This window comes from Pan paniscus, chromosome 4, assembly GCF_029289425.2.
Source record: "Pan paniscus chromosome 4, NHGRI_mPanPan1-v2.0_pri, whole genome shotgun sequence".
NCBI lineage: Eukaryota > Metazoa > Chordata > Mammalia > Primates > Hominidae > Pan > Pan paniscus.
The window spans coordinates 155,606,285-155,617,644 of NC_073253.2; the positions used below are offsets into that span (position 1 = coordinate 155,606,285).

General features: G+C 40.0%; 1 protein-coding gene across 4 annotated transcripts; it reads left to right on the top strand.

Moving 5' to 3' along the window:
• The first annotated feature begins 971 nt into the window (after window positions 1-971).
• On the top strand, window positions 972-7,908 carry PTTG1 (PTTG1 regulator of sister chromatid separation, securin). 4 transcript variants are annotated; one of them, XM_034960912.2, is made up of 6 exons: window positions 972-1,072; window positions 1,482-1,583; window positions 1,889-2,073; window positions 3,398-3,491; window positions 6,882-7,040; window positions 7,771-7,908. In XM_034960912.2, exons 2-6 carry the CDS (start codon window positions 1,493-1,495, stop codon window positions 7,848-7,850), a joined length of 609 nt encoding a protein of 202 aa, XP_034816803.1. In that variant the 5' UTR covers window positions 972-1,072; window positions 1,482-1,492; the 3' UTR covers window positions 7,851-7,908. The 4 variants fall into 4 exon arrangements, with proteins under 4 accessions (XP_034816803.1, XP_003808069.2, XP_034816804.1 ...); XM_003808021.4 differs by having other exon boundaries at window positions 1,482-1,580; XM_034960913.2 differs by lacking the exon at window positions 972-1,072 and adding an exon at window positions 1,073-1,336.
• Window positions 7,909-11,360: the final 3,452 nt, after the last annotated feature.

Sequence of the window (11,360 nt, forward strand, 5' to 3'; positions counted from 1 at the left end):
TGATGAACTGGCATATATTGAGAACCATGTCTATGTCAGGTATAGCGTCAAGCCTTTCGTGAAAGAGTAATATGGAATCAACTCCTCTCTCTCAGCTGATCTGCAGGTTAAAATGCATATATGGTGACCTGTGGGAAGCGGAGTTTGAATGACACAGGTCAGCCTTATCTTTTGAATTTATATCTTCATCTTGTAGTTGTTCAATGTATTCCATTTTACTATAGAAACAGGAAAAGGTCAACTTTTTCAAGCAAAATTTCTTTTCATATCTGGGAAATTGGAATTCCTTTTTTATATCTTTATTATCTCTCTGATATTCTCTTGCTCCCTGGCCAAGCCCTTCCAGGCAACTTTGGTTAATGTATTATTGAGATGTTAGAGGTTTAAAATAAATCACTATCAAAGGATACAATTTTAAGGGAAGACTAAATTATGTATTCATTAGAATCATAATTTTGTTCCTAAGACAGATTCGTGATGGTATAATAGAAACAGCATCTTAGCCTGAAGTATTGAGGATAGTCCTAAGATTAGGGAATGATCAGTTCGTTCTTAATCATAAGCATAAGAGAATGACTCAAACGCTGCTGTTTGATCTACCTGTACTTACATTTCTTCTTAATTTTAAATTCTTCTCTGCTAGTATTCTTTAGACCCAACATTGGTTGTTTCCCCCATTTCTACAATATTTCTATTTATTTTCCATCCTTTTTACAGGGTCATCTAAATAAAAATATCTTAAAGCAATAAAACATTGTTATTGAGTCAGTACCTCAGTCTATGCAGCTTAATAATATGGAGAGCAAAAAAAAAGCCTCTCGATTTATTTTTTAATATTACACGATCCTAGTTTTTTTCTTCCCAGAAAACGTGCCACAAAGTTTGCAAGAAAGAGCTTTTGGGGCGGAGCCCTGGCTGCTTAGGTCCTTTCCATTGGTTCTACTTGGTGACCACGCCTACGGCCCCGCCTCCTGGGCGGAAGAGCCAATTGGGCCGCGAGTTGTGGTTTAAACCAGGAGTGCGCCGCGTCCGTTCACGGCGGCCTCAGATGAATGCGGCTGTTAAGACCTGCGTGAGTGAATGGGAGGGTCGCGGGTGGTTAGTTGAGCCGGCTCCGGCGGGGAAGGAGGCGGGCTGCGGCTGCGGCTGGGGCTGAAGCTGGGGCTGGGGTTGGGGGACTGCCCGGGGCTTAGATGGCTCCGAGCCCGTTTGAGCGTGGTCTCGGACTGCTAACTGGACAAACGGCAACTGTCTGATGAGTGCCAGCCCCAAACTGCGCGCTGCTCGGGACCTTAGAGCCTCTGACTCAGGCTGGAAGATTTGAGAGCTGGATTAAGTACTTGTTGGCTCACGCCCGTGACTGTTCCGCTGTTTAGCTCTTGTTTTTGTGTGGACACTCCTAGGATAGAAAGTTTGGTATGTTGCTATACCTTTGCTTCTCCCACCTTCCCCAATATCTAATATGTATTTCTCATTCTTAGAATAATCCAGAATGGCTACTCTGATCTATGTTGATAAGGAAAATGGAGAACCAGGCACCCGTGTGGCTGCTAAGGATGGGCTGAAGCTGGGGTCTGGACCTTGTAAGTATACAAGGCTGCAGTCGGATACACTGGTATTGTGGACGTGGCCTGGAGCTGGACGAGACATTTAGTGTACTTTTTGGGCAATTGGAGTCGTTTGTTATCGGTCCTTTTTCATTTTTAATACCTTAATGAGATGATTTAAGGAAGTTACTGAATCTCTGCTATTAGGCCTATCATAGCCATGCCACTACCAAAAGTGGGGGGTGGGTTTGGGGGTGAGAGGTCAAGTTTATATACACAGTATTTAAGTTGTACAGGTATTTTGCTGCTGGAATATTCTTATGGTAAGACTTTTTCTTCAGCAATCAAAGCCTTAGATGGGAGATCTCAAGTTTCAACACCACGTTTTGGCAAAACGTTCAATGCCCCACCAGCCTTACCTAAAGCTACCAGAAAGGCTTTGGGAACTGTCAACAGAGCTACAGAAAAGTCTGTAAAGACCAAGGGACCCCTCAAACAAAAACAGCCAAGCTTTTCTGCCAAAAAGGTAAGTGTTGGCTATAAAGACACTGTTTAAACACTTAAGCACTTTCGACTCTTAAAATGACTGTTGGCATCATCCTACCTAGCTTTCTTCCCTCTGAGTAAGTAGAAGGGAAATAGAGGTTAGCAAGCAGAGTAGTGGAGGAGACTCAGATTGTCCTTGTGGACTTCTTGGTACCTTGAGATTGGAAATCTCAGATGCAGCTAATGCATATTTTTGCCTCACCTGTCCTTAACTAGTGTCTTGAAACTGGTTGGTGGTGTCTACTTACAGATACATACTGAGAGAGAGGGTGCCTTAAGAGAAACTGGTTGGTGGTATCCACTTACAGATACATACTGAGAGAGAGGGTGCCTTAAGAGGTTCTGTTGCTGCTTTAATAGCACAGGTGCTGCCATTCTCCTAGCCTTCCAGGGCAAGCAGCAGCTTGTTAGGTGACAATTTGCTAGCATGTTGATCTTTGTGTGAGTCACAAGCTACAGGTCTGTGTATCCCAGATGAGAGGACTTTGCTGTGAAAGATGACATTAGCATGTGGATTAACACTTTATTTGAATAACTGTTTTGTTTAAATTTGCATTAGGAAACAACTAGTGAATTACATATAGTGCAACTTAGGATAAGGATGTCTTCTTTAAAAAGTGAATTAACTTAAAGAAAAATATTAAATACAGGAATTGCAAAGACATGGCAAAAACAATGAGACACAGAACTGAAGTGTGAGAACCCCATAGGGAATTCTAGGCATGCATATGTGAGGTGAGATAAAGCAGGAACATGCCAGCTTCCATTGTAGCACCCTTCTATAGTAGACTGTAGTAGACCTGTCAACTCCAGACTAGAAGATTGCCCATGGTGTTTATTCTAAGTCCTTGACAGTGTCTTGCTGCCTCTTACTCAGTGTGTGTATTTGAGGAACACAAACTTGTTTTTAATATTAACCAAGCAAATAATTTAAGGTAACACTTGTGGAAGAAATCGCACTCCTATAAGCCAAAAATGGCTTTGATGATTAGCTACTATCCTGGGTGATTCATGCCCATTTTCTCCTCTGTTAGGTTGAATAATTGCATTGATTAGCTCTGAATTAACTGCATTCTTGATCACTTATGCTGACAGGTGCTGGTACTTAAATTTCAGATTTTAACTTTTGAGTCATGCTACTCGAATTACATTTGAATCATATTATTTGAAGTATATTTACGTGCAATTATGAAAACTAAGGATTATGGCTTCTTAGAAGGCAGCATGAAATTGACAAATTTAAAAACTAATCAGCTAATAAGACTTCCACTCTCACTAACCCATATTTTCTTTGGCTGTTCTAGATGACTGAGAAGACTGTTAAAGCAAAAAGCTCTGTTCCTGCCTCAGATGATGCCTATCCAGAAATAGAAAAATTCTTTCCCTTCAATCCTCTAGGTAGTATCTTTTGCAATCGCGAAAAGTGCTTTTGGCCTTTAGTTTCTTAGTATTCAGCTCAGCTGTAACTTGTTATGAATATAATATATGACCAAAAACTATGATGAGACTGTCTGAATCTGGGTTGCTTTGGACAAGTGTACTTGTTGATGGAATTATTTGCAAGGTATCATCTTAGGTCAGGAGGGGAATAGGAACAAAGATGTAGAAGACATTGTTCCTGTCTGTAAAAGCTTATCACCTAGAGGAGGTAAGATGTATTCATGAACATTGAATAAGTCCCATTGTGGACAGTCTTTCTCACAAGGCTTTTAGAAGTGAGCTTTATGTCAAGTTGAGCAATGCCTGAGAGTAATTTGGTAGGATTATTTCTTTGGTTTGAAAAATCTACATAAGACAGTGAAGACATGTTTTTCAAATTTCTTCAACCTGCTACATGTATCTGAAGTATTTTCTGTTTTGGAAACAGCTTTTCAAGCTTTAATTTACTCAGCCATTTGAGGAGAAGCTACTGTGTGTCAGGCATCATTAGGTCCTGGACACACTGTTTAACAAGATGGGCCCTGCCTATGGGAGCCCATAATTTGAAGGGAAAGTCAGATGCTGGACAAGTCATCTCACTGTGAGTGAGCCAGAAAAAACAGCATTGTAGGTCAAAGTGGTGCAAAGATCGTGAGGTAGGAAAAGAGACTAAAGTGGTTCTAGGAAAAATACAGACAGAGTAAAGGAGGATACAGGTGAGGTGTGGGATCAGATCAGGGATGGCCTTACAGATTTCTGAGGTGGATCTTTCACCCTTTTATTTAGCCAAAGAGGTCATGTAGTTATTTTACTAATTTGCATTCAGATTGTTCTGGCTTTTAGAAACTACAAACATTTCTACGATTAGTATTCTTGAAATGATCTTGTTGTAAGTTTGTGAGTACATCTGGAGGGAAACTTTGAGAAGGATTGCTGAGTTCAAGGGCTTGTGTGATTAAGTTTTAAAATTATAAAATGTGGTGCATCCGTGCTAATAATTACCATTCAGCCATTGAGGAAAATGAGGTAGATTTATGCATATTGATGAAGAATGAAGACCACAATATCCTGTGTTACAGGAAAGAGATATTGCTAAGTGGCCCTTCAAAATAGTGTAAATTGTTAAATCCATCTACAGTGGATGAAGATGTCTGCTTCCTCCAGGTTCACTATCAATGTTTTAAAACTCTAATCTTTATCAGAAAAGAAATATTTCATTGTTTTAAATTTGTTGTGTGTATGGTGAACATATTTGATTATTGGCCACTTACAGTTTTTCTTTTTTTATTAACTTCCGGTTTGTGTTTTTCTTTGATTAAAGAACTCTTTGTAGATAAAATTAGCTCCCCTTATATTGCAAACTTCTTTCCTCTGGAGTCTTCTGTCTGTTTATGGTTTCCTTTACAATTCAGTGGTTTTAAGTTAAATAGTCACATATCATTCAATTCCTTTTTGACTTCTGGGTTTTACCAGGCTTGTAAAAGAGCAGACTAATTCTTGAGTACTTAGGCTTTAGAGAACTTTCACACCTACGGACAAAGATAAGGAAAACCATGATTTTCTAATCTTTTGAGAAAACAGCTCCTTGAAGAAAATTCAGTATTAAATCCTACTTTTGTTACTGTACAGAAAAATCACTTTTTAAAAATAATTGCTAAGAAGTAAGGTACTCGGATTTTAAGAATGAATGTTACCTAACACAATGGTTCTCCATTTTTTTTTGTTTTGTTTTAAAGACCCTTTTACACTCTTAGAAATTATTGAAGACCACTTTTGCTTGTGTGATCTGCTCTTTTCTGTATTAGAAATTAAAACTGAGAAACTTAAGATATTTATTCACTAAGTAATCACATTACATTAGTGTAAATTTTTTTAACATAAAATATTTTTTGTTCTGGAAAAGTTTGGAGAAGAATGGCATGGTTTATATTTTTGAAAATTTGCTTTATTTGGCTTAATACAAGACAACTGGATTCTTATCAAATTCTATATTCACTCTTACATCTGTTAAAATATACGAAGAAAACCTGGGCTCACACAGATACGTTTTTAATAGTCTTTTCAGATAAGTGTGGATAGGTTTTTTTGCCACTACACTAAAACCCACAAGTGGCTGTTTCTGAATATAAAATTGCAATGTGGACTCTGAAACCGTATCAATGAGCATTTTGTATCTTGACAGTAAAATCCATTGGTCTATTTTGCACTTGGAATGTATCTTATATTCTTGCATCTATCTTGCATTGATCATTCAGAAATACTGGTTCACTGAGATATGTAGATACCCACATGTTGAGATGCATTATTATACAATATCAAAAGCACATTAATACCACAACTGATCTCATCAGAAAAGTCTAAGGCACCTGTCAAGCTAATGACTGCAGATAAGTTTTCCAAAATTCCTTTTTTTGGCCAGATGCAGTGGCTCACGCCTGTAATCCCAGCACTTTGGGAGGCAAGGCAGGCGGATCACCTGAGGTCATGAGTTCAAGACCAGCCTGGCCAACATGGTGAAACCCTGTCTGTACTAAAAATACAAAAATTATCCGGGTGTGGTGGGCACACCTGTAATCCCAGCTACTTGGGAGACTGAGGCAGGAGAATCGCTTGAACCCAGGAGGCAGAGGTTGCAGTGAATGGAGATCGTGCCACTGCACTGCAGCCTAGGTGAAAGAGTGAGGCTCTGTCTCAAAAAAAAAAAAAAATTCATTTTTTAATTTTTGACAAAATTTTAACGTTTTATATTCTGCCATTGGCAACAAAGGCTGTCAGTTTTCCTTGAGGTGATAGACTTCTTTCATTCCGTTAAGAAAAATTGTGACAAGCACCCAGGTCTGAGTGACCATGGGATTTCTTGCAGTTGTTAATTCAAGTAAAAACAGTATTCCAGGAAAATGTTCTCTAGTTTTAGCTTGCAACTCAGATAGTTGCACAAATCCTTTTAATCATATTTTGGTGTACAGTGGAAGTGCTTTATGGCATACTTCTCATTTTATCACACAGAACATTAAAAAGACATCTCAAGGATGGAGAGCTAATAAAATTAATACTTTCTACTGCATATGGTGAAGTGACAGTAAGTGAAACTGGCATTTTTAAACTACAAGTGAAGAAGGATGCAGAACAGAGAGACTGCTAATATGGTTTACTGTCACTGCCTTGATTTGTGTTGAGGCACCAGCAGCTTTCTCCACCGCTGCCTTGGTACCATCATTACAAATGTCAACCCAGTGGAAAAAGGTGTGAATATTGTCATGAAAATAGTTTTGACCTCATGGACCCCCTCAAAGGGTCTCAGACCACAAGGGGTCTACAGCCCACACTAAGAACTACTGCCCTGACAAAAATGCTTTCTCTCTGTAACAGACTTTGAGAGTTTTGACCTGCCTGAAGAGCACCAGATTGCGCACCTCCCCTTGAGTGGAGTGCCTCTCATGATCCTTGACGAGGAGAGAGAGCTTGAAAAGCTGTTTCAGCTGGGCCCCCCTTCACCTGTGAAGATGCCCTGTCCACCATGGGAATCCAGTAAGTGAGCAAGTGCCCTTCTGGAAGGGCTGCAAACAATTTGTTTCATAACACTTCCATTACCATGGGAACAGAGTTGTGCGGGAGGTGAGCCTGTGAATAATTTCTATCCTTCAAATCACAAGGATTAGTTTTCAGAAAAATAAACTATTCTCGATTAATATTGCTTTTCAGTCCCAAATGCTCCAGTAAAATTGTTATTCTGGAAACTGGATAGTCTTACTACAGCCAAAAGATTAATTCTCACTTACATCTTCTTAGGCTATAAGTTGAAGCATATATAATAAACTTGCTTGGAATGATGATTCCATGTTATATCCAAAGCTAATATAAGATCAAAACACCTGTGCTGTAGCATAGACTGACAATAACTTCTTACTGCAGAAGGTTTGAGGTCTTCGTTTGAACTTGTAGTCAAAGCCAACATTATGTTTTCTGTTTGTTCTGATGTGGGATAATTTGTCCTAATAAGTTACATTAGTGAGACTGTTAACTCTTACTTTGGTCTCTAAGAACAATAGAGATTCAGATACTTCTAAGACTTACTTCCTAATGAAAGTCAATTCTGGGGCCACAGACACATTCCAAAAAATGTGTCAGGAGGGGATGGAGGTGATTGATTTGACAAAGGGAAAAACATGAATTTTTGATTGACAGCTAATGTCTATGTTGATATGGACAATGACTCAAGGATTTGCAGAAATTTTAATAAGAGATTCCTGTTTTCTAGATCTGTTGCAGTCTCCTTCAAGCATTCTGTCGACCCTGGATGTTGAATTGCCACCTGTTTGCTGTGACATAGATATTTAAATTTCTTAATGCTTCAGAGTTTGTGTGTATTTGTATTAATAAAGCATTCTTTAACAGATTCTTCCTAGTATTGTGGTTGCTTTTCCATGGAGGTTACTTAAAACAACATGAAAGCTAGCTGAGGTGTTTAACAAAGAGTCTATAATGTGACAATAGAGATTTGTCTGATTTCTAAAAACTTCACTCTTTTTGGTTTAACAGCTTATTTTAGAAGCTGCCACTGTTTTTCCTGAAAAGTATACCCCTCAATGTGTACTTTATTGACTTTTTGTGGCCATTAACTAGTGACAGTTATTAGATCTCTTAATTAGAAGAGCTACTTCCAACTCATTAAGTATCTATTGCTGGGCATTCTTTATTGCTGGTTCTACTTAGTTTCTAATGACTTTAATACTCAGTATTGAAAGGCTCTAAATCTGAGAATTCAGCCTCCTTGGGATCTTCAATTAGATTCCTTAAAGATCACTGGAGATAATTTACTGATAGTAAGGTCTACACTCCACCTATAGGAAACTGTATTTAGTTGTTTACCTTGTGTTGGACATGAGTATTTGAGAAGCATTATTATGTTTAATGTTTGACACTTTTCCAGGTAAGACAATGAAGCACAGAAGTTCATTGATTTGTCAAAGATGTGAAGAGCTAGAAAATGATAGAGCTGGTATTTTGATCTCAGTTCTGAGGTTGGAATCAAAATAGAGATGGCAAATGGTTGCTCATAGGTTTTCTTTTCGAGGGAGGGGGTGGATATTTTAAAAACCTTAATCATTTCCACTATTTAAAATTCCAGTGTTTCACCAATCTGGCTTTGGAGATTCTCTTGAAAAGAGATGTGTCCATAGTAGACCCTGTTTCCAACACTTGCTGGGGCTGGAGGTGGATTGCTGGCTGCTGCCTTTTAGGTGGAGTGTAGGCTTTCTATCCCACAGACCCTGCCTTAAATGGCCTCAGTGAGAACTGAAGTGATCCTTTTACCTTTCGTGTCTCTTCTGAGACCTAGCCTACTTAACTCACTTTACTCGCTTGGGTCATGTAGTAACCTGAATTTGACCCTTGCTTGATGCTAAGTTATATAAGAAGTCTTTCCCTTGATATATCAGTAGCTTCTATGGTCAAGTTAGAATGTGAACACTTTGCCATTGTTATTGGAGGAAGCTGAAGGATATTAGGCATGAAATACTAAGAACACCTACAACCACTTATCCTGACTTTAAAACTTTTTACCTTCTAAATACAACTGAATCAGTGTGACTTTCTGGAATTAGTGGAAAGGCAGACTTCTAGGAGAAGATAATACCATAAGGCTACTAGGGCACTTGGCTTTAGGGGAGAGTATTAGGTTTAGCATCCTCAGGTAAAATAGGGCTGCTAAGAAAACCAAAGTATAGGTTGGACACAGTGGCTCACACCAGTAATCCCAGCACTTGAGAGTTTGAGGCAGGAGGACTGCTTGATCCCAGGAGCTTGGGTTCAACCTGGGCCATGTAGTGAGACCCTTGTCTCTAAAAAATTAAAAATAATTAGCCGGGTGTGGTGGCGCATGCCTGTAGTCCTAGTTTCAGGAGGTTGAGGCAGGAGGATTGCTTGAGCCCAGGAGTTCAAGCTTACAACTTGAGTGGCTATAATCATGCCACTGGGTGGTAAAGTGGGTGGTAGAGTAGCCTGGGTGGTAGAGTGAGACGCTGTCTCAAAAAAACAAGAAAAGCAAAGTGTAGTTCTGAATGGCTTTCATACTCTGCAACACAAACTGAAGCTTTGGAAAATTGTCTTTTGTGGTAGAGAGAACCAAGGGCTGGGAGCAAGGGGACTAGTCAGTCCCTTACCAGTTAATTGCTGTCCTCTGGGTCAGAACTGAGTATAGAGGGATCTGATCTTTTCATCTGCTGTTAATCAGATTGCAATGTGCATAATGTGTGCTGAGACTGAGAACTTTAAGCAGATGCTCCTCCATTAAAACAGATAATTTGCATCTTGTGGAGGTTGTTGCTATTTTGTTCTGACACTTTTTGAAATAAGACAGACTTTATTCATACCTTTACAACTCTGTAAACCTTCTGCATTTCTCTACACCACCTCTGAGCCTGCCTCTCAGGATACTGTACCTTCTTAGAATAGGAGCTAACAGTCAGGAATGCCATTATCTTGCTACCATTTCTTCTTTCTTATTACAAGTTGTATTTTTCTACTTTGCATGCCAGCCATGGATTTTACCTTTTTTCATGCTGGGTGTTTTTACATTTCTATAAATATTCTTAACCTTTGTTCTGGAGTATGGGTAAGGTACCTAGAAGCAATTTGATTCATTTGAGACTTGCCTTTAATGTTAGGCATCACCAGAGCAGCATTTAGCCCAGGGCTCATTTCCCCCTACTACTGAAGTGTGAGACGCTTAGGACTCTGCTGCCCCCTGAATTATGAGGTTTTCCTGTCTAGTTGGTGGGAGCAGACACTATTCCCAGCCCTGTGTGGGCTTCAGGAATTCTTCCCTCTGATCTTTTCAGCTAGTTTTCTCATACGCATGTATGGATCAGTGCTCTTCTGAATATTACAGGGAGACCCTCTGCAAATTTCCAGGGTTCTCTCTGTGCAGCTCTCTCCTCTCCAGTGCTCTGCTCTGCAAACTTGGCCTGCCTTGGCCTGACTCTGCTCTGTCTCTTCAACTCAGGAAATTCACTGGGCTCTGCCTGCCTCCCTTTCTTCCCTACTCTGAGGCCTGGAAACTCAAAAGTAGCCAGTAAGGACAGTCATCGGCCTCACCTCACTTATTTCACATTCCTCAGGCATCGCTGTTCTCTGTCGCCTGATGTTCACTCTTTGGGCAGTCCTCATTTCATGTATTTTGTCTTGTTTTTTAGTTTCAGGCAGGAGAGTAAATCTGGTCCCTGTTATTCCATCTTGATTGGAATTGAAAGTTCCTTCTAGGTATTCCTTTCATTTTTTTTCTTTTTTGAGACGGAGTCTCGCTCTGTCGCCTGGGCTGGAGTGCAGTGGCGCAATCTTGGCTCACTGCAAACTCCACCTCCCGGGTTCACGCCGTTCTCCTGCCTCAGCCTCCCGAGTAGCTGGGACTACAGGCGCCCACCACCATGCCCAGCTAATTTTTTTTTTTTTTTTGTATTTTTAGTAGAGACAGGGTTTCGCTGTGTTCACCAGGATGGTCTCGATCTCCCGACCTCGTGATCTGCCGGCCTTGGCCTCCCAAAGTGCTTGGATTACAGGCGTGGGCCACCATGCCTGGCCTTTTTTTTTTTTTTTTTTTGAGGTAACATTCACATAAGAAAATTCATTTAAAAATGCACAATTCAGTGGCTTTTAGTTCAGCGTATATGCAACTATCACCACTGTCTAATTTCAGAACACTTTCATCACCCCCAAAAATAAACCCATGCTCATCAAGCACTCATTCCCCACTTCATTTACTTTGGAATGATGTCCCTCTGCCACCAGGATGAAGTCTGAGTTGCTCAGTGTGGCTCACACAGCCTTGTGGTGGCTCCTTGGGGGTGTAAT

Bases quoted from the DNA above. Each gene is read 5' to 3' on its own strand.
- PTTG1 (XM_034960912.2), top strand. From the start codon at position 1,493: ATGGCTACTCTGATCTATGTTGATAAGGAAAATGGAGAACCAGGCACC. The intron at 1,584-1,888 runs GTAAGTATACAA...CTTTTTCTTCAG, and splicing joins GAAGCTGGGGTCTGGACCTT to CAATCAAAGCCTTAGATGGG. The intron at 7,041-7,770 runs GTAAGTGAGCAA...CCTGTTTTCTAG, and splicing joins CTGTCCACCATGGGAATCCA to ATCTGTTGCAGTCTCCTTCA.